This window comes from Simochromis diagramma, unplaced genomic scaffold (genome assembly GCF_900408965.1).
Source record: "Simochromis diagramma unplaced genomic scaffold, fSimDia1.1 OVJJ01000321.1, whole genome shotgun sequence".
Classification (NCBI taxonomy): Eukaryota; Metazoa; Chordata; class Actinopteri; order Cichliformes; family Cichlidae; genus Simochromis; species Simochromis diagramma.
Window position 1 is genome coordinate 3,730,062 of NW_024386772.1, and position 23,864 is coordinate 3,753,925.

The window sequence follows — 23,864 nt, forward strand, 5'->3', positions numbered from 1 at the left end:
GACATGAACACGCATGGAGATGAAAGGGACTGTTAACCTAACCTGTCTGTGGAGTGACTCCTTGCTGGCCAGCTCGTTTTCCAGCTTATCTTTTATGTCATGGAGAGAAGTCGCCTCCCTCTGGGCACTCAGGTACCTGCAAACCAGACCCCAACAGGGACGTGAGTGGACGGGATTTTGGAAGAAAGGTCATCTTCATGTCAACTATAAAGAAATAAATCTACCAAAAATAATAAATATCCAGGGTAAATGCACACAATCCATTTATAAAATATGAGACTCAATGTTTAAATTTGCTCTGTATTCCTTAAAAAAATAAAGCTCATTTTATTAATAAAATTATTTGTTTCATCTGTGTTTTTATTCATGTATTTTGTTTCTGGGAGGGAAAGTTTATATGACATACTTCATATGAGATTTGCATGATTTTTATAAAAAATGCCAATTTTAAATGGGAAAAAAGATGAATTAGGGACAAAATGCAAGGACATTTTATGAAACAAATAGATGAATTCAAAAATTAACAAAACAAAAAATAAATGGGAACAAATAGGGGGAATGAATATGCAGATAATTAAATTCATGAATGGATCCCTACATTTATACCTAATATAGTTTAGCACATTCAATAGCTCTGAATGTTCTTTTTCCATTCTACTGTTTCTGTCTTTGTAGATTTTCTTTATTGCGCTTTCCATCCTGCACTTTCTCCGTGTTGATGGACGTGGAGAGAAAACACAAACCTGCGCTCTAATGTGGTGATCCTCTCTTCCATGTCTTCCCTTTGACAGAGCGCCTGTGAAAATATGTAACCACTGTGAGAAACAAACAGAAAGGCATAAGAGAGCAAATGGTAAATTTACAAGGAGGCGTTCTCAAAAAGATAATTCACTCAGTGTGAACTGCTATTAGTTAAGGAATGATAATGACCGGTTGATAGTTATCGCTGACAGATGTCAGAAGCACCCTGTTATGTCCAACAGAAGTGAGAGTGGGGGTTGGGTGGGAGGATACAGGCCGTGGCAAGAAATAAAAGTTTGCTGATTAAACTCGCTCGACTACCTCTAATTCCAAAACGCTCCACACGCCTTTCACTCAGCTGCCAGCGCACTGACTGATTAACCGGCCCACATCCATGCAAAAAATCGCCTGCAGCTCTACCAGTGACATCACGGCTACACGGTGATTTGCATGCAGCAGCAGTTGCTGCAGCCACGTAAACAAACAGCATAGTAACCACAACAAAAAAGTATGAACAACATAGCTCGGAGTGTCACACCTCCTTTAGATCCCTCTGTAGTTTCTGGTTGGTCTCCTCTGATCGGGCCAGCTCCCTCCTGGCAGATGTCAGCTGCTCCTCGATCTCGCCAACCTGACAGGAAATGAAGGATACAAGGCTAAACGGGCACACATCGTTTTCTGTCTGTTAGCATTCCAGATTTGCGATATTTTGCTTGTTTTGCTAAGAGCATTTGACCTTAGGAGCTCCTGAACCGAATACCTGTCTGCACATGAGGGCCAGTCGCTCTTTCAGTTGTCCCAGCTCTGACCTCTGTCTCTCTATCTCGCCCTCTCTCTGCCTGTCAATTTCGCCGTCGTCCAGGATGGAGGACGGTCCGTTGGGAAGCCTCTGAAAGAAAAGATTTACTGTATTTAATATAAAAAGGATAAATTATGATTATTAAGAATAAAACTTCCAGAATTTATGGGTTTTCCGGGGATTTTGCTGTCGTGTTTTTTTCCCCTTTAAAGCAAAAATTTCCGCTCCAGGAAGCAAAATTTAAGAACTTAAATTTGAACTCTGCAACATTTAATTGTAGTGGAGCAAAAAGTTGTATCTGCAGAAATGTAAGATAAAAATTATAATACAATATGTTTCATTTCTATATGTTAAAGTAACATTATTGTAACATCTGAAACCTAATCTTCCACTCAGAGGACTATCTTGTGACACAGTGGTTTAAAAACGTGTGAAATGCTCTATTTTTTTAAATTCTATTAAATCGCCCATGTTTAAAAAAAATGTATATATATTGTCGGTCTGCTCTGGTTATTGAATGAGAGGTGCATGTAAATGTGCAGGTTTTACAATGTGTTCATCTTTCAAAGTGGGAGCAGGGATTTTACACAGTTTTTCTCTTTCGTTAAGCTTTTGTACATAAAAAAAGAAACAACAGTTAGTATTTTGAGTAAGTTTTCCTCGTTAACACTGTGAAATGCACAGTTTTTAAGCAATTAAGAAATCCTGTTGCAGATAGAGGGTGGGTTATATGAGAATTCATCCAATTGTGACCATTTCACAATATTTGATAATCAGTACACTTCAACACAATACACACATCATATTGTGATATCTATGTAACCAAGGAACATAACATTTTAATAAAAACATCTCAAGCCACCATCAATTTAATGAATTAGCTCACTGGTTTGACATGCAGAGATGGATGGGATTCAAACTCAGGACCTTCTTGTCTTGAGGCATCGGTGCTAACCACCAGTGCATAACTTCCTCCTTGAAGAATGACTGAAATGCTGCTTAACGGGAATAAACTGACACTGATGGCTGTAAGCTATATGACAGTTCTACTGATCTAAGAATAAACTGTATACAGTTACTGCAATAACTGCAGCAGCTTCTGGCAATCAGTGGCACCTGATCAACGCTCCAGCTGCAGAGTGAGGAAAGATTTATGCAGCTTTAAACAGCAGCCGCTTTTATTTCCTGTACCCCCACTTTAAGATCTACGTATGCAGTCTGAGGAAAAATAGCAAAAGATAGCAAAACATGATTAAACGCTTTATTGTTAATGTTAAAAAGTTACTTGTATAACAATGAGTGTTTCTCTGATATTAAACTACAAGTGTTGAAGTCAGAGCTTTGCTTTGCAGACCCACGTGCACACTATAGACCACTCCTGCTCGTGTTTGTGCTGCGCCTCGGAAAGTAAGGAAGCCACAACAGTCAAACAGCCTGGTTGCTGTGAACAGAATGTTAAAGACAATGAAAATTCTCAGCTGTCTTTGTTTCTGCTCTTTTGTGCTTCTTTCTCTTTGTGGTGAACTCCACTGTCACTCCCTTTCTTGTGTTAGTTAACATTCCTATAATCCTTCACACTGTGTACTCAAAGACCATGTGAACAGACACAATGTGGGTCTATGAGCCTAGCTACAGATGGTCAGCATGGGAAACCCTCTATACGCTAACAACACAGCGGTTTGTAATGTCAGCCATGTTTTTTCAGCTTTGCTCTGCTGCATGCAGAGAGTATATATGTGTTGCTGTGACAATATCACAGGTCAGTATGAACACAACTCTAAAACCAACCTGTTTTCTGCCCTCTACAATAAACTAACTGTGCTTTATGATCTGTATGTACAATTATTGCCTATGAAATGCGCTCGATTACCTCTTTGCCGTTGTCTAGTCCTTGCTGGCGTCGTTTGATTTGCTCCCTTAAAGAGAGAACCTAAAAACAAGGCAAAGAGAATCATCAAAGAGGCCCCATCTGTAATTATCTTCTATTTCTAATTTGAAAAGAAAACTAAGTGGGAGGGAAACAGGGACTCACCTCTTGGGAGGAAGACTGTAGCTCCTCCTCCAGGACCGACACGCGCTCCAGAGCTACCCGTAGCCTTTCGCGCACTTTCTCATCCAGAGCTTTGTGATGCTCGAACAAGGACTTGAGGGCCTTTAGGACCTCCACCTCACTAGAGACCCCGGCCGGAGACTGGGCCTGCCTCTTCACCACGGTCATCCTCAGGCTGCGCTCGTGGCGGGACACCAGGCACTCCAGATGTTCGAGCAGCAGCTGGAAACACATGTGGTTCACATGCAGTAAAAGCTCACCACAGTGCGCCTCTGATATGTCTCAGAGGATTACGTTTTCTCGTGTGAAGTCTTTCAGAAAAGGCGAGGTTGCATGCCAGGATCAGAGGAGAGCATAACGTAAAACAGACATGGAAGTGTACTGACTCGTGTGTTGTTCCTCTCTGCCTTCAGCTCCGCGATCTCCTCCTCTCTCTCCAGCAGCTGTTCCCGGCAGAGGTTCAGCTCTTTGGTCAGCACTGCAAACTCCTGCAAGGTCACAAGAGGGTGCTGTTATTGACTGAACAGTGCTGCTGCTGCATGAGGTCATGAGTGCGGGTTAGACATACTGATCACACACACACACACTGCTTTACCTCTCATTCATCCAAGAATGATTACAGAAAGGTCAAGCAGGTGGGACGTACGGGTGGAAGTTCAAATTCAGTCAGGAAATGTGTGACAGCTGATTTACATTGAAGCTGCAAGGTTTTCTTTTATTTTAAAGATGCTTTGCAAATAAGACATGAATCTGCTTCTGCTTCTCCATCAGACACCAAAAAATGTAGTGAGGAGAAAATGTAACTCCACGTTAATGAGGCTGGATAAGTCTTCTAGCTTTAGCCAATTATATATATATATATATATATATATATATTAGGGGTGCAACGATACTCGTATCGATATTGAACCGTTCGATACAGTGCTTTCGGTTCGGTACGCATATGTATCGAACAATACAAAATTTGTAATTTATTTTATCAACTTTCCTTCTGACGATGCTGTCTGTGTTGAGCGCTCAGTGAATCTGCGTTCGACTACTCCGCCTAGGCTGCACTGTCGAGCACAGATCCACTGAGCGTTCAACACAGACAGCATAGTCAGAAGGAAGAGCGCAGGGCAAGCTAGCCAGACAGAAGTTAAGCTCTCCTTGCAACATGGCAAATTGAACCTCCCCCACCCTCATTCAGATCTGGCGTTTGGAATTATTTTGGTTTTCATGTGACATATGACCCTGAAGGTAAGCGCGTCATGGACTAAAGTAAAACAGTATGTTGGATGTGCCACGCAATGCTCAATTACATGGGTGGGAACTAGTGTGTTAGCGCAGTTAGCTCGTTAACGTGTTAGCCGTCTAGCCCCACGCAGGGGTAGCTCCTCAACGGAGATTTGCCATGTTGTGGCGTTAACGTCATTTCAACGAGATTAACGCTGACAGCACTAGTGGGAACACAACGAATATGACTGCACATTTATGCTGACATCATCCTAGTGCAAAGACAAGTGGAAGCAGACAAAAACAACAAGCATGCATGCTACAAACTTTACCCAAGTCATTTAGACAGCCGTTAGCACATGATTCTCCTTATGGGGACCTGATATGTTTAATATTGTGGCGAGCTCAGACAAGGAGGAGACGGAGGAGACGGAGGTAGTCGTTTGGTCTTGCTTCCCGTGAGCTAGCCAGGGAGCACAGCCGTTTATTGACATCTGCAGAAGAACACTGCCGCTAGCTAACTGCTCAGCACGGCAACCGCACAGCAACAACAACACACAGAGCGCCCTCTGACCCCGGAAGGACACACCGTCGCAGCGAGAAGGCGTCACCCGTCACTATGGCAACATAAACAAAACATAACTGTACAAACAGAACCCCGAACAGCCCTGACCCGCTACATAGCCCCCACCTAAGGGGTCAGTCGTCCCAGACGACCCCATTGCCCCACACAAAGTCCTGCAAATGTCCAGGTGCCTTCTTTTGGCGCACCGGCCGGTCACAACCGGCGGGGGAAAAGTCACTCGGGTCAGAACATGGGGTGCCACCATCATCCCACTTCTGACACCAATGTGGCGAGCTCAGACAACGAGGAGACGGAGGTGTCGTTTGGTCTTGCTTCCCGTGAGCTAGCCAGGAAGCACAGCCGTTTATTGACATCTGCAGAAGAACACTGCCGCTAGCTAACTGCTCAGCGCGGCAACCGCACAGCAACAACGACAACAACACACAGGGCGCCCTCTGACCCCGGAAGGACACACCGTCGCAGCGAGAGGGCGTCACCCGTCACTATGGCAACATAAACAAAACATAACTGTACAAACAGAACCCCGAACAGCCCTGACCCGCTACAATATGCTGCTGAGAATATAGCCCAGAAGAAGCGTATAGTATAGCTTTTATTTTGGAAAGAGCCATTTCTCTGTAATAAACTCTTTTCCAAAGATGAGTGATTCCTCAATCAGATACAGGTGTTACCGCGCCAGATCCGCGGCCCCGAACCGTAGTAAGGAAACCTCTGGCAGTTACTTGAAGGTTCCGTAACTGAATCGTAGCCGGCAACAGCTTACTATACAGGTCAACTCCGCTAGCAAAAAGATCGAAGGAGGCGTAGGAAACTGCTTCACCGAACTTTATTTCTTCTCTAAGGCACGAACACCGCGTACAGTGGGCTGAAACAGTTTACTCACAGCGAGCATTGCCGACACAACTCTGGCTGTCGAGGGAGTTATTATATTCCTTTTATTTATTTTCTTTTCGTCTCTTCTGTGGCTAACCGTTACTTTTTCCCCTTCTCCGCTCTCTCTCTTCACACACACACACCAGGCAGTCCCGCTACACACATCCCGAATACATTTCCCATCAGGCTTCATCCTTAAAGGGCCATGCCTGTAACACAGGGCTTGCAAAATCGCTAGCCCGACGTCCCGGGGCTAGCGATTTTTCCAGTCGGGCTGCCAAAATCTATCTCTGCCCTGCCCGTCGTGCTATTGTAGGAAGGAAAAATATATGTCAATGCTTTTGCATTCTTTCGGAAATGTAGCTGGGTAATTATGTCATTGGCATCGGTGAGCCACTGTCAATATGTGACATATTGAAATCGCGTTTGAATTTGCGCTTGTTTTTTGCTTTCACTTTGCAAATGTCCAGGTGCCTTCTTTTGGCGCACCGGCCGGTCACGACCGGCGGGGGAAAAGTCACTCGGGTCAGAACATGGGGTGCCACCATCATCCCACTTCTGACACCAATGTGGCGAGCTCAGACAACGAGGAGACGGAGGTGTCGTTTGGTCTTGCTTCCCGTGAGCTAGCCAGGGAGCACAGCCGTTTATTGACATCTGCAGAAGAACACTGCCGCTAGCTAACTGCTCAGCGCAGCAACCGCACAGCAACAACGACAACAACACACAGGGCGCCCTCTGACCCCGGAAGGACACACCGTCGCAGCGAGAGGGCGTCACCCGTCACTATGGCAACATAAACAAAACATAACTGTACAAACAGAACCCCGAACAGCCCTGACCCGCGGTCAAACGCGCGTTGCAACTTCTTATCTGGTGCGCGTCTTTTATTTTGACAGCGAATGCGCACATGCGGACCACTTATGTGCACCCGTGTAAATAACATAATGTTCTGCCGGGTGTGTTGTTGGTTTTCTCTCGATTTCTGAGTCGACAAGCGCCTTTGTTACTGGGACCAGTCATTTTAAGAAAGGCCCCCATTAGAACCCATGAGAAATGCAAGAAATGCATTATTGCTCAGTCTGCAATATCTTTCCCAGAACAAACACCAATTGCAAATAACATACTAAAAATAAACCTGAAAAATCTGTTTAGAACAGCGTACTATGTTGCAAAGAGTGAACTACCACTGGCAAAATTTAGCAGTCTTTGCAAACTTCAAAAAGCAAATGGCCTAGATCTTGGTTCCACTTGTCTCTTACCCGTGACTTCAGTGGAAATTTTAAATTCAGGATCTGACACAGACTGATTCATGTCCTACACAGTTCTTACAAGTTCATAGAAATTTCTGTTCAATTAGAACCAAGTATTTGAGTTGATGATTGTAATTTTTATACAATGTTGTAATTTGTTTTTCAACAATTTTTTGATTAATGTTTTGTTTCCTTTACAATATTATACTTTAATGTATAATATTGTAAAGGAAACAAAACAGGAAACAAAACATCAATCAAAAAATTGCTCTCTTTTTTATTCGGGCTACTTACATTTATTTTGGGCTACCAAAAACTGAAGAGTCCCTGCCCGAAGGGCTACCAGGGATTTTGAAATTTTGAGAGCCCTGAGATATATTTATTTTTTTAATTACTTTTGTTTCAGCAACATTAAATTTAAAAACTGTACTTTTGAGTTAAAATATATATTTATAATTTTAATAAATGACAAATTAAAAAGGCATGAACATTTTTTTTGTATCGAAAAAATATCGAACCGTGACACCAAAGTATCGAACCGAACCGAACCGTGAATTTTGTGTATCGTTGCACCCCTAATATATATATATATATATATATATATATATAGATAGATAGATAGATATAAAAATAAATAAATCATGAATGCAGCAAAACTGAAAAATTGATGATAGTCACAAATTCATTTAGAAAGTGTGATGTAAATGGATCATTTTTGTTTTCATTAGTTTGTTTTTATTGCCATCAAGCTACCTGTACATTTTAGGATAGTTTTTAAAGTCCTTTTATTTGTTTTGAAATCTCTTAAAACTTGTTCTAAAACATATTTATTTTAGACTCAATTTGTTTTAACATGTTTTATTTTTTCTTATTTATTTAGTAATAATTTTATTTTACTTTGCTTATGCTATTTGTATATGCACAGCACTTTGTGAACCCTGGTTTTATGTTAAAGTGCTTTATGTATGAAGCTGGTATGGTATGGTACATTTGTTTTATTTCAGTTATTTTCACATTAATTTCTGTATTCCTGATTGTATATTTGGTGTATATATTTGACAGCATACCTCATATTAATGGAAAAATGTTTTTCTAGTTACTTTCAGAAAACCACTCATCAGTGAGGCTTTAAAAAATGCTTCAGTTTGCTCAGGTGCATAAATATCAGACAGAGTCCAGATTTTCCTGATTGATGCATCATATAAAGTAATGCACCAATCCTACTTAGTGCCTACTGTACAAGCCTGTGGGGGGCTCTGTTATAATCTAGGGTTGCTTAGTCAGGTCTCCATGCAGGGCAGGGATAGCTCAGTAGGTAGCGTGGTCACCCCATGATTGGAAGGTTGGGGGTTCGAATCCACTGAATGGCTACCCTGCAATACCCCTGAGCAAGGGGCTGTCCCTACACACTGCTCCCTGGGCACCTGATTTGCAGCTGCCCACTGCTTCACTGAGTGAAAGGGTGAAATGCAGAGAGAGTAATTTCCCCACGGTGATCAATAAAGTATGCATTATTATTTAGCAAAGTTATCTGGCCAAAAAATGAGATCAGCTGACTACGTGAATATAGCAATCGAGCAGGTTATTCCATCAATGCATTTTCTCTTCCCTGATGGCACAGAGATATTCCAAGATAACAATGGCAGGATTCATCAGACTCAGACTGTGAAAGAGAGGTTCTGGAAGCGTCAGGCATCATGTTCACACATGGATTGGCCTTAAACCCACTGAGAATCTTTGGGATACGCTGGAGAAGATTTTCCACAGCAGTCCGACTCATCCAGCATCAATACAAGACCTTGGTGAAAAATTAATGCAACTCTGGGCAGAAATAAATGCTCCGATGTTTAAAAGCACATTGAAAGAACGCTATGGTCAATGCATGCTATCATCAAAGCTTTTTTCATGACTTCTTGGCACAGAAGGTGCAGACCAAAAATTCTCCTTTGATTGATTTTTTTTATTGTCTGCTGACTCAGTATTGGCTGAGAGCATGTGAAACCACCAAATAACTTGCCAGACTTTGGATTAACTAGATTGGAACGATCTCAGCATGGGGTTACCTCCTCTAACTTTGGCCAGTTTTCCAAATTAATAATAATTAAAAAACAAACATGAAAGCTATAAAAAGACTCCATGCTGTGAAGTTTAGTGCCATTTTTTTCCAAGGAAAAATTGAAGCTAACCAGTCTTCAAAGTGGCATCTGTGGCTCATAACCAAGCAGTCACAATATTCTGAATCATCAAAGTGTATGTTTAGGACAAAAGGCACCTTTTACATCAGCAAACCAGCATATATGTGTCCATTACTCCCTCCCATGTTATCTTTGGGCCAGTAGAAAAACTGATATGATCGTGACATGTCATGTCAATCAGGTCAAACCCACTAAATAGATTTACTCATTATAAGTCGATACCAGGTAAGCTCACAGACACGATGCCAAGTACGTTCATTCTTTAACTAAATGTGCTTCAGACTTTCACACTTAAACCTCAGAAGAGGAGGGAAGGTTGTAAGTTGGTATGTTTATGCTGCATTTCATTTCTAATGGTGCCTTTCAGTGGATTTTACCCTCTTATGATAAGTATAAATGTCAACAAAGTGGAGGCAAAACAAGCAAATAATTTCAATGACCGCAAATTTTTTCCGACCAAACTTCTTTATTTCATCGTTACAGGAGTATGTTACCTTCTCCAGCTTTGGCCGTCTATCCCAGAGAAAGCGAAACGCGCAGCAGTAAAAGCCAACAGGAGGCTTTTACGGCCAATCTTTTCCGTTAACCTACAGTGCAATTAACCACAGCAAACCGTTTGACAGATCTTGATTTCATTAACAAGCTCAAAGCTCATTGGCCTCAAAGAATTCCAGCACATTAAATCAACGCATACTTGCACAGAAAAGTGGCTACACTGCGGCCGAAAAAGGAAACGACTCACTTACAGTACGCTCTTTGCCATGTCTACCGCAGCGCTCATGGAGTCCAGACCTTGATATAAAATCTAACCACTGGGTTTATTGCAGGCGTTGCACCTGAAATTGGTTTAATTGCACAATAAGCATGGACCGCTATCTCCCATCATTAAAACCTGGAGGTTAAACAAGCATGAGAGTAAATTAGGCCAGCCCAGTCTTTCTTTTTCCAACTGACAACGGTCCAACTGAAATGTTGTGATTTTGTGTAATTTACTCCAATTATGTATATTTTGTGAGGTCAGCCACATAATAGTTACAATCAAAATCTATGGCAACAAATCAACAGAGAGGGTGACATTCTCAGCTCGCTCAGGCCGACTTCAGCTCTCAGCAGCTGAGGTTGTGTTTTTGCTTCTGCAATCTCACACCCGCGACCATGCACACAATGTGTACCATAAGCGCCCGCCCATGCTCTGATTGTCCTCTCGTGTGTGACCGTGGCGTGATGCACACATGATGCAGAGCACATGACCATCCCTGAGCACGTGTGCACCAAAGCATGTGTGTTTTGGAAAGAAAATGCTTATGCAAACGAGCCAGTAAAGCGTACTGATGCATGCGCGCTGGCTGCTGTTATCTTTGCTCCGTGCTAAGAGTGATCAGTTTACCCACACGGCAGCAAATAGGCGCCTTACCTCACACTCTCTATCAGCCAAAAACGCATTTATGAAGTACAGCGTGTACAGTCTGTAACAAGCCTCTGAGCTGATGTGCTCACTGGGCTGAAATAGAGGAGGATCAGAGGAACAAGTAAAAGAAAGAGGCTTATTTGAAAAGATGGAAGAGGAAGGACGAGGGAGGAAATTACTGTGTACAGATGGCACGTTCTGGGCCCAAAGGATTTTATAATTTTGGGATTAATTGGTGTAAAGGATGGTGTGAAACAGACCCCCGTAACAAGACACTTTGCATCACTTCGGTCAGGTAGATGATGGAAATCTCTTAGCGTCATGACTGACATGATGTTTTTACCACTAAATCCCACCTTCATCCATGTCAGTCTTCCCCCGTCATGATACACACCATCTAAAACACACTCCAGACCTCATTAGCATGCAGCAATATGCAAATGGACTTGATTTGTTAGTCTCTGTGAGTTTCATATCACCAGGTTTTTTTTCTCTTCCTCTCTCTTTCCAAGCCGTGCTGTCGCTCACTCCATCCCTCTCTCCTGTTTTTCCTCTCCTGGCAACGTCTACACACACACATAGATAAACTCGGTGAACTCATCTACAGTAGAATGTGCCACAGCCGTCCATGTGTTCCTCTATCTGTGTGCTTCTGCAGATGTGTGCACCATATTGATCTCCTCTCAGTGAGGGAACACGGCCCTTTAATGTCCACTCATTCTCTGGTAGAACGTGCAGCACCGCTACGTCTGTTATTCCATTTTTGATATTTCAGACATGGCAAGAGAGAGAGAAATAGGTACTAACAATGAGGGAGACAACACTGCAGCCCGAGGCATCCAACAATGACTGCTGCCTGAAAATAGAGACGGAGCTCTTCTATGTTGAGTGGAATTACAACATGATTAGCTCTCGGGCATGGGATGTGGGATAATATTGGCTTCTGAGCTACAGGGGCAAATGAAACACTGCGCCATCATCCCCGGGCTTCAGGTAGAACCAGTCTGTGCCACAGACATATTAGCATCACATTTGAAAAGCCCAGAAGGTCGTTTAAGACTTTGTGCTGTTTTTGAGGTATTTTTAAGATCCTTAAAGACTTAATTTACTCATATAGCAACCAAAATTTAACCTAATCTAAACAGAAGTGAGATGGAAAAACATCTCTCCATCTAAGATAGATGTAGCCTCAGTGTCTGAAAAGTGGTGCTCAAGCGCCTTAAATGCTTTCTTCCTAATGGCCAGCAGAGGGCAACATCACTGGCTGCAAAAAGAGCCGGAGTGTATGAAAGCCTAAGGGAAAATGACTCCACTTCTCACTTGATTAATGCCCTCAGTAATGACTTTGTGGTGAGTTTAAAGTCACAATTATAAGATTAAAGTCTTAGAGTCCAATGTAATGTCTGTTTTGTTTTTCCTGAAGGTCCATTCAAAGTAAAAAAAAAGATGATAAAGCAGTGTATGTGTTAGGATGTGGCAGCGAGCCCTTAATTGCTCCGTCAGTTACACCTGTTGTTCCTGACGTCCGGGTGTAAGAAAATATTGTTTAGTATTACAGTAGTATTTATTTATTTACCTGTTTTTATTAAAATTTGAATTGTTGATATTTAAGTTTTAGGTACTTTACTCGACTATTTCTAATTTGGTACTTGATTACTATCCAGAAAAAAAATGTTATAGTCTATAAGATTGTGATGATGCATAGAAAATAGAGTCTCACGCTGAAAACATTACAGTCTGATTTCAGCATTATAAATAAACATGTGTCTACTTTAATAATCAACTTGTGACTTACTTTGAATGTTATCAGTATATATTATTAAAAATATCCTATTATATCAAATTTACCATCACAAATTCCACACTATTCAGTTTTCTATCATGGGAGATTAAGAAAACATATGTTTGAATTTGTAACTAGACTTTTTTACTCTATCAGCGATTTTTCATTAAAAAAAATCCTCAGATTTTCTGCTGATTCATTTTCAGCCTGAGAAGTGTTTTTTTTTTTTCCAGCTGATTCACATACACCCAAACCGATCTTTATCCACGTTGCTGTAGTTTAAACGCCCCCAAAGGAGCCCAACTCAGCACCACCTGGACCATCTCCCACATTGAAATCCTGCTTATAGGTTCACGTATCAATAATTCAACAAGGAACCATTTTCACTATGAGAACATCTGATGAAGGAAATGCTCTACTCACAATATTTTTACTTTTACAGCACTTCAAAAACAGCACTTCTACTTGTAATTCCACCTACAGCTTTTCATCATGCCATTGATGTTTTATACATGTAAGTAGCTTTGTGACTTTTTCAGATCTCCTGTACTACGATGTTTACTAAGTATTTAAATGCATATTCACAATACATCAATATCTTGGGTGTATAAGGCATAAATGTCTCGTCTTTGTTTACTTAAGTGCTTATTATACATTTTTTTTGTTACAACCTGTGTGCATTTAACTCTGGAGATACATGTGATGTGTTTTTTAAAGAATATTCATCAATACAGTGTCAGTAATGCGTATATATAATATCATAAATATGTGTGTATTTGTTCTTTTTGTATGCATTCATATAGTTATGGTAACAGACCCAGCTTTGTGCACTTGCATTTTGAGCTTAATTACTTAGTAAAATAGGGCCCACAGCTGTTATAATTATAGATATAATTAAAGATGAATTTGACTGATTGGTATTATATCCTATTTAATATTTTCTATATATATTATTAAGATATTATTGTTAAGACTATAATATTATTATGATCGACTATTATGCGAATCATTATATCACCGTTAATAACTATTTGCCCAAAAAAGCCAAGTATTCCTGTTCTTTTGTAACAAACATCTAAATTAAAGCTGCAGTTTTTGTACTTTTTCTCAATAATAAACATTACAAAAATAATTCAGGTTGAAATGAAGCTCCGCAGACTCTCGGTTGGTTTAGAGTCCAATTATTTTCAGCTTAGTTTCGCTCCATATTTTCCCTGTTACATGCAGTGACTCTGATACCCAACAGTGGACCCTGCCCCACAGCTTGATCCCCACCACATTAAAGGAACACTTCACCTTCAATTCACAGCCACGTGTCAATCAGCACGCTTGTAAATTATGTTATAATAATAAAGAACCACATAACGTTTTTTTTTCCTGCTCTGATAAATCTACAAAATATGAAGTTCCCGTAAATAGACAACTGCAATTAATCCAGTCATTATCCTACTAACTGTATCCTTTTCCTCCCCGTTGTACGGTGTATCCCAGTATGTTACTGCAGGATGGCCTTCAGTGTCCACAGCACTGTGAGCAACAAAAATGTGGGAGAGAATGATGTAAATATTGCATTTGTGGTGATGATGCATTGCATTTAGCTACCAAACCCACACTGTGAAACAACCAGGCTGCAGATTCTACTCACATTTTCACATGAGCTGCTGTTTGCAGAGTAAAAACTATCATTTGGGACACGTGTACACTTCTGCCTGTGGCTTAGAGTGTGCACAGGGCCACGATTGGGCCTGTTGCACAGAATATTGTTACCTTACATGACCCTCCTTCACTCACACCTTCAACCTGACCTTGAGAAGCAGAAATGTGAACTACTTCACTTTAAGCCCTCTTATGTTCAGAGAGAAGACAGCTAAAGAAGAGAAATGAGACATATGTGTGTGTGTGTTAAGATAGTGATGTGTCTTTTTCAGCTTGGTATGTTTGGCTCCTGCAAATCCTCCTGAACCCCCTGACCCCTCGCCTCGCCCTCTGTACCTGTGGCAGCGCGATGGAAAGCTGCCTCTGGAGGGACTCCTTCTCGTGGCCGAGCTCTCGTAGGCGTAGATGCGCCGTCCCCAGACTGTCCTGCGTCTCCCTCAGGCTCTCCAGCAGCCTCTCCCTCTCCGTCAACATGTTCACCATCAGCGACTCCAGGTTTCCTGTGCTTCCTCCTTCATCGCCTCCACCGCTGCCGCCACCGCGCGGGTCCCGGCTGCTGTAGCCCCCCATGCTTCCCATTCCGCCACCCATCCCTCCTCCTCCGCCCCCTGCCGGGGAAGACGAGCCACCTCCACCTCCACCGCGCCCGTCCTCCGAGATGGTGGGCATCACCTCGCACATCATCTTGAGGCCTGGGTGTGAGAGGTGTTATCTGAGAAGATGACTAGGACACTTAGGCAGAGTGTCTGGTGAGCGGCCGGTCAGCCCTCGTCATGAAATGCACAACAGTTAGTTTGTTTATCTTTTTCTGGGGGGTGCGGGGGGGGGGGGGGGTGTCTTTCCTCTCAAGCTGACTGGATGAGGCTCACAGGCGAGAAACAAGTGCTGGGGGAGGATGGACGTGGCAGCTTTGTGAATTTGTGAGTGAGGCTATAAGGTGGCAGTCCCAGTTGTTGGAACAGAAGACAGTGTAGGGTGACAGCAGCTAAAGGGGGCTGGTGTATAAGGGGAGGAAAGGGGTGAGATGGGGTGTAGGGGTAAGAGGGAGAAGTGCAGGTTTGGTGGGCGACCTCTGACCCCCTGGCCCAGGCTTCACTGAGGTGCCAGGTGAACCTAGAAGAGGAGAAGGAAGAAGAGGATTAAGAAGAAGAAAGTGAGAGGTCATTTTCAGGCACATATGCGATGGATGTGGTGCTGAGAGGAGCTGGAGGAGAATAAAATGATGAAGGCATCCAACGCGAGCCAGGTTGTGATCCGTCCTCAACACTCATATGGATCCATTTCACACACACACACACACACACACACACACACACACACACACACACACACACACACACACACACACAATAACGGGACACTTTTTTTTTTAAACCACAAAAAGCAGCAGTGCTGTCTCTTAACACTGACAGCAGCATCGCGATACTCTTGGAGTAATTCATCCATCTGGGTATGTCTCGGCTTTATGTATCCGCGCGTCCACAGCCATAATGGTAATAACGAATGCGCATGATGTACGGAAATGAGTCCACAAAACGCCGTCACGCAAATACGGAGCAAGCATCAGGAGAAAGACGCGGCGCTGTTTCTTACATTTATTTGGAGGGGGGGCAAAAGGGTGTCATCATGAATTGTAATTGCGGGCTGTATCCAGGAGGAAATACGGCTCCCGAACCCGAAGGCTTATTAACAACAGAGTGCTCAGATAGGGAATTAATTACTGTTCCGGAAAAATAAATGATCCAAATATGTGGAAACCAGCGTATATTCATGCGCTTAAAGGCTGCACAGGATAGCCTCACACCGCTATCACGTCATGGTGGGAGGTGCCAATCATCCAGTAAATGATGGAGGCCTAATTAACGAGATTGAAGCCGGAGATATTACACATCAGTGGATTATTTCCCTTTTTTGCCACTAAGACGAACCTAAATGTCGCCAAAGCGTCGCGCCGCGCTTGGCTTTATTCCGACTGCAAGGCGTCTATTTCCTATCAACACCCCACTGCCCCCCACCCCGCACACACGCGCCACCCTGCTCCCCCCCACCCACCCATAAAAACAGCTGGACCGTCTAACGCACGGCTACATCTGCGTGCCGCACATCGCCATGCCACCCCGATCAATCCGTGTGCCTTACCCTTTCCATGAGCGACAGAGAAAGGAAATAAACGCGCATCGTGGCCCGGTTCACTCCATCGGAGCAGCTGAGAGACGGAGGCTGCAGGTTATCCCCGTTACAGCCCGGTTACCAGCTTGCCCCATCCCCTCCCTCTCTCTGCTGTGGAAGAGACAGCACGGCTCAGCCGCTGCGTCAAAGCGCAGGTAGCGAACACGGGGGGGTATCCGGTCAAGACTTTCAGAATAAAAGTGTGAAACTGGCAGTCCAGGGATGTGGTTCTTCTTTAAAATATTTATTTATGACATTGTAAGAGACGTGTACGTCTCTTAAGGGAAGAATGTGAGGGTGGTGCAGGACATACAGTGCATGAGAACAGCGAGACTGGTGCAAGCTAAACTGTGAGTGAGGAGTAACATAGTTTCAATGGAGGGGTGGCATGCTGGTTGACAGATGAGGTCAGGCAGAAGTCTGCCTGGACTACTGTGTTTGCAGATTGCATTATGATTTGTAGTAAGAGTAGGGAGCAGATGGATGAGAGCCTGGAGAGGTGGAGGTACACTCTGAAGAGAAGAGGAATCAGTCAGTAGAAGCAAGACAGAGTACAGGTCTGTGCATGGAAGGGAGACAGGTGTAACAGTGAAGCTGCAGGGAGTAGAGGCACTGAAGGTGGATGGTGGAAACCTGGGATCAACTAGGTAGGCGCGGTGGAGCGGATGGAGACGAGTGTCAGGGGTGATATGTGGCAGAAGGATAGCAGCAAGAGTGAAAGGGAAGGTGTACAAGATGTTAGTGAGAGCCGCTCTGATGTATGGTTTGGGGACGGTGGTACTGACAAAAAGACAGGAAGTGCAGCTGAAGATGTTCAGATGTTCAGAATGGACAGAAATAGAAATAACAGTGAGGAACAGCTCAGGTTGAGCGGTTTGGAGACAAAGTTAGAGAGGCCAGGCTGAGAGGGTTTGGACCTGTGCAGAGGAGGACATGTGGATATACTGGAGAAAGGATGTTAAAAATGGAGCTACCAGGCAGGAGGAAAAGAGGAAGACCACAGAGAAGTTTCATGGATGTAGTGGCTGAGGACATGCAGAGGGTTAGTGTGACACAGGAGGATGCTCGAGACAGGGTGAGGTGAAGGCAAATGATCTGATGTGTTGACTCTTTAAGTAAGCAGCCTAAAAAAAGAAAAGAATTTAAATTATGAAAGAATTTAGCAGAAATGGTGCTTAGAAGCACATTTCCAGGAGAAAAAGAAAGAATTTTCAAATCTTATTTCTTATTTCCATTTTAAAATCAGATTCAGTATAAATGCAGTTTTGAGGTCAGAGTTCAAGAGTTTAAAGATTTATCCATTAAACACGAGGAGACTAATTGTTTCCCACAAGCCAAAAGATGAGTATATAAATGTACAAGTACCGTACCGTTTTATCCATGGTGCCCACTTTCCACATTTCATTACAGTGATTTTTTATTTAAAGTAATTCTAACCAAAACATAAAGGTCAAAGGACAAATCAGGAGATTGTAAACTAGGATAGAAAACAAATGTAATCTATATCTGCTGTATTTCTAGTTTATTTTTTTTTTAAATATGTTTTTGGATTTACCCAATCTTTCTCTTTTAACTGAGTAGTAAAGCTGTTAAACACGTGAAAACACTGAATTTTCAGGACAGAATGAGTAGCCTGATTCAGAAAAAAACATCAGAGAGGGACCGTGAACATATTTACCTTTTTTTGCCCCTCGGAAATAATAAATATGTTATTATAAAGTTGCTCTGTGGGGAAAAATGAGCCGTGACTGAACAAAATGAACGCTTCAAAGAGGTTTATATTAAAGACAAACTCGAGCTTTTCCGCCTCCCTTCCTGCTGTTTCTGTGAAGCTTGACGACCTCCAATCGTTTTCTCTCCTCGTGAAGACGCTGTCTCTTAAAGAAACACGCTCTTACCGGCTTTCACGTTTTTAAACCTCCCATCCTCACATCCCCACATTTCTTTCCAGCTACCTCTCCTCGCCTTTTCTCCGTGCTTATCCGCAGAACAAAGGCAGACCAATCTGAGCTGTTATGTGGGTGAATACTTTCCAATTTATCCTCTTTGTGTAATAGATAAAACTTGCCGGCACAATGGTACAATTGCACCCTCTAGTGTCTGAAATGGAGAAATTCAGTACACTAGTAGCATAAGGTTTCAGGCTAAATGTCTGGAATTTAGGCAAACATCATCATATCTGTTTAACTGGAGGTTTTTAAAAGGTCGCAGTCAGCAATGAACAACTTCATGAATGAACAAAGTTGAACTTTTGCGAAGTCAGACATTAGAAAGGAATCTGGGGCTTATTGTGGGGGAACTTTTTTTCTTCTTCAGTCTAATTAAATAGAAAAAAAAATGTATACATTTCTTCTTTTATGTGATTGGTCGGAAAATGTGAAGATGTATCTATGAAAATTTCTCAGTTACTTCACCAATAGGAGCTCTGGGGAGGCGGGTTTTAAGCCCCTGGGTATTGGGGTGGGGGGGTTGCCGGGGTGACGTAATGTCCTCTCCAGAGAGCCACCAGTGCTCTAAATTAAATAGTTTTGAGATGCGGAGGGGGGGAATAAAGAAATGATGGAAAATAATAGAAAAAATGAAAAGAAAGAAAAAGAAAAGCCAGAAGAAGTCTTTGTAATACTGAAAAGAAATGTTATGTGATCTACTTTCTTAAAGATTTTGGTGTTGGTACAATTTAATGGCCCAAGGTTGTATAGTATACCAGATAATACCTTTTACTAGACACACCTTGCTAGTTGTAGTTGGATATTATTGCCTTAATTCTACATGACACAAATCAAAACAGCTGCTGGAAACATTCCTCTGAGATTCTGGTCCATAGTGACATGATCACATCGCACAGTTGTTGATTTAATCCCAAGCTCTCATTCCACCACATGCCAGAGGTGCTCTATTGGACTCAGAGCTTGTGACCTTGGAGGTCATCTGAGTACAGTGAACTCAGTGTCATGTTTTTTGAAGGATGCCAAGTTGGTACTAAAGGGCCCACACCATTTCATCTCCACCAACAGCATGAACTGTTGAAACAAGGCAGGAGGGATTCATGCTTTGATGTTGTTAAATTCTGTCACAGCATCAAAACTCAGACCAGGAAGTGTGAATTGTAGCCTCAGTTTATTGTTAGCTGTCAGGAGTGGCACACAGTGTGCTCTTCTGCTTCAAGATTTACTGTTTTGTGTGTTCAGAGATGCTGCATGGGTGTAAAGAGCAGTTATTTGACTTACTGTTGCCTTCCCATCAGCTTGACACAAACTGGCTAATCTCCTCTGCCATTAATAAAACATTTTCATCCAGTATGCTACACTAGATTGGCTCTCTTTCAGACCATTCTCTGTAAACCCTGGAGGTGGTTGTGTGGGTAAATTCCAGTAGAGGAGTGACACACTCAGACCAGCTCGTCTGGTACCAACTACCATGCCATATCCAAAGGCACCAATCCACCTTTCAGTTTGAACCTCAGCAGGTCATCTTGACCATGTCGGCACGCCTGAATGCACTGAGCTGCTGCCATGTGAGTGGACTGTGAGTGTATTTTAATGAATATAAGCCAGGTTGAGAATGTTGTACAGCCACAAAATGTCCAAAAACGATGGAAAATAAATATATAATGTGTTTTGTTCCCTTTTTTTCACATCTGCAGCTGAGTTAACAGATTACTATACATCACTTCAAAAATCAGAAATGATTCTTGCAAAATATTCAGTTAATCTATTTATTCACATTAAAATTTGACAGTCTTTGCGAATAATGATGAAATGCACTCATGAGTTAAGGTCTGCAAAAAGTAATTTGTCCATTTCAAATCGACAGAGAGACAAAAGCTAAATAATAAGCTTCCTAGTTTACGGAATAACAGAGTTGATTAAATATGAGCTGCAAATACATGAGATGTTGCCTGGAATGACAACTCTGTGTGACTCATTTGGGATTTTCATACAAAGAGACAAGAGAGGAAGGGACAAGCAGCTTGGCATTGTGATTTGGCAACACTACATGAAAAAGGTTTATTACTAAAAAGCTCAGAACAGCAGCTGGAGGAGGAGGAGGAGGCACCATTTACAGAATTACAATGTCTGCTCCTCTTTAAGGGATTGAACAAGTCAGAGTAGTCGTGATGGATGTGAGCAGTAGTACTCAAATCTTTTATATAACTACAACTATCAATACACCTATTGGGAATCATAGTTCATTAAAAGTAAATCTCGATATTAAATTTGATTAAAGGCGGTAGTGGAGGATGTGTTCAGATCCTTTCTTCATTACAAATAAAAGCCCTGCAGGAAATTATTTATTTTATAAGAGCATATAATAAGATATAATCCCTCCCCCAAATTAATAACAACCAATTAAAATGGACATAAAATGACTCTATGTATTTGCCAAATATATTTTATCAGTTGACCACGGGACAGTTTAATCGATTCACCTCTGCTTTTATATTCTAATTAGCAAATGTACTGTCTATTTTGATTTATCTTGTTTTGTATGGAAAAAAATCTGAAATTTAGAGTAGAAAAGTAGAATAACTGGAGCTGTCAAATAAGTGTAAAGGGATAAATAATACAGTGGAGGAAATAATTATTTGATCCAGAGCAAAAATGAACAGTCTCTAATTTTTCTGTTAGTTTCATTTTAATCTAGAAAAACCCCCCACACTACATAAAAGTTATACATTGATTTGCAACCCTTTTGGCGAGCACAGTGGTGAGACGTTTCTTGTACTCGGTTGCCAGGTTTGCACATGTCTCAGGAAGCATTCAGGCACTTGTTTTCCTTTAGGTTTTTTGGCTGCTCAAAGCTTCAGCGTCTTGCACAGATTTTCTATAGGACTGAGGTCTGGAGACAGGCTCGGCCACTCCATGACCTCAATGTGTTCCTCCTTTAGTCACTCCGTTGTTGCCTTATTGGTATGTTTTGGATTATTGCCATGCTGGAAGGCTTGTTCTCAATCCATCTTCAGTGTTCTGGCAGAGGAAAGGAGGTTCTCTTCCAAAACTTTATGGTACCTGGTCCCCTTGATGGGCGCCTCAATGCAGTGAAGTCGTCCTGTACCCTTAGCACAAAAACATGTTGCCACATCCGTGCTAGACTGTGGGGATGATATTCTTCAGGTCCTCCAAACACGGTGGGTTGAGTTGGTGCCATATAGCTTGGTTTTGGTTTCGAACCGCAGAACTTTCTCTGAATCATTTAAATGTTCACCGCCAAACTTAAGACAGGCATGTACAAATGCCTGCTTGAGCAGGGGGACCTTTCCGGCGCTGCAAGATTTCAATCTATTACAGCGTAGTGTGTTACCAGTTTTGTCCTTGATGACTGCTCAGCCCCTATAGTTTTGAGCTGATCCCCCACCTTGCTCATGATGATCCTCACCCCATGAGGTAAGGTCGACTGAATGTCATTTTAAATGTCTTCAATAACTTCTGCATAACTGCACCAACAGCTGTCATCTTCTCACCAAACTTCATCCTGATGGTCTTATAGCTCATTCCAGCATTGTGCAGGTCTACAGTCTTGCTCCTGACATCCTTTGACAGCTCTTTGGTCTTTCTCATGGTGGTGGAGAAGTTTGAATGGAACAGAATGGAATGAACATCTGTCCACAGACACCAGAAATCACATTAGTAAGTAAGTAAAGTTTATTTATATAGCACCTTTCACAGACATATGTCACAAAGTGCTTTACAAGGTAAAAACATAATACAGTCATAAAATACATCATAAAAACCCTGGTCTAATTAAAAGCTTTTTGAAATAAAAATGTCTTTAGCTGTTTTTTGAAGGTCTCCACTGAGTCCAAACCCCGTAGAAATGGGGGAAGCATAACACTAAAAATCAAACAAAACCTCATAAATAAACTCACCTCTTTACGTCCATGCCGAATACAGCTGCACATTATCATATTTAAAAGTTAAAAATATTTTTAATGTAAACACTTGTGTAAAACGCTTACTTCTACTATAGTTTCTAGATGTTTTTTCAACAAGTAGATTTGACTTGAATTGTTAAAATATTTTCCTGTAATAATAATTCCCTTAACAGTTTAACTAAAGGAATGTTTATTAACCAATCTAAAATTTACTATGATGCTCTTATATTAGCACAAACATCAGCTATAATTATTTTACCATTTTTCTTTGCTAACTGCTTAATAGCTACAGTCAAGTTTTGGTCAGCATCATTTCAGTTAGCTGCTGAAATAAAAACAAAAACAAAAAACAATAACTTGTGCTTACCCTGCAGCAAAAATGCATTTTGATGTTTATACTGCCTGAAAATGGTGGAGAGAGGATAATAACCTCACCTGAAATCCCAAGTGAATTCAACAGGACATAGAGAGAAAAATGCAAATATAAATCTGATGAGTCACAGAAATTGCTTCATGATAAACACAGACTGGATAATTTGGAAGGTTTGTTCCGACATCTATATTTGGCTGATGTGACAGCAGTGACTGACATGTGGCAGATGCATGGTCACCAGGAGGGGAGGGGCCCTGTGGGGTCATGACAGGTCAGCGGGTTAGAGGAATGCTGATAGGAATGCCCTGAGCGACAATCAGGGGTGCAACTCATCATGAGGACAACAACAAGAAGGATCAGCAGGTCCCCTGGGAGGCATGACAGTGGACAACAGGCCCAGTGTGTCTGCACACTCACAGTGATTCAGAGGAGAGGAGGGGGAAGCTGGGTTCACAAAAACTCATCTAAACAAGGAGATACAATGTGTGATACACAATAAACACAGATTATTACGCAGTGGGGAAAAAGCATGTGGAAAGACTTGGTTTTCAGCTTTAATTGATCATAAAATGTGCAAACACAATCTGCTATAAAACACACACTCACTAGTTTTTCACCTATCTGGAGACAGATAAACAACTCAGGTTCTGGTGGAAAAACTGGTGAATATTTCTACCTTGCTTATAGCTGAAAATTAGACCTTTTTAAGTCACTCGTTGTCTTCACAGAACTGCTTCAGCTCAGCGTTATTCTCAGACTCTCTGAGGAGTCTGGATGCTTGTTTTATGCCTAAGCAGGATAGTGTGAAGACAGTCTGCAGGCAATCATGGATGGCCCGTCTACTTGCAGAGAGTGTTTGCTGTCAGAAGGGGGCAGTGTCAAAAGCATGAT

At 42.0% G+C, this 23,864-nt stretch overlaps 1 protein-coding gene across 3 annotated transcripts in view; it reads right to left on the minus strand.

Moving 5' to 3' along the window:
* ppfia3 (PTPRF interacting protein alpha 3) overlaps positions 1-16,865 on the minus strand; it is a 36,710-nt gene extending 19,845 nt beyond the window's left edge. Inside the window, exons 1-9 of one of the 3 annotated variants that reach the window (XM_040043292.1) lie at positions 16,699-16,863; positions 14,896-15,672; positions 3,977-4,078; positions 3,573-3,812; positions 3,411-3,470; positions 1,502-1,630; positions 1,280-1,372; positions 744-796; positions 43-136 (exon numbers count right to left, since the gene is read on the minus strand). In XM_040043292.1, the coding sequence (XP_039899226.1) occupies positions 43-136; positions 744-796; positions 1,280-1,372; positions 1,502-1,630; positions 3,411-3,470; positions 3,573-3,812; positions 3,977-4,078; positions 14,896-15,243 (1,119 nt within the window). In that variant the 5' untranslated portion in view covers positions 15,244-15,672; positions 16,699-16,863. Of the gene's footprint in view, positions 1-42; positions 137-743; positions 797-1,279; positions 1,373-1,501; positions 1,631-3,410; positions 3,471-3,572; positions 3,813-3,976; positions 4,079-6,274; positions 6,318-14,895; positions 15,673-16,698 lie in introns of those variants that run through there. The other 2 variants (XM_040043307.1, XM_040043298.1) reach the window with 2 other exon arrangements.
* Between the last annotated feature and the right edge of the window lie 6,999 nt (positions 16,866-23,864).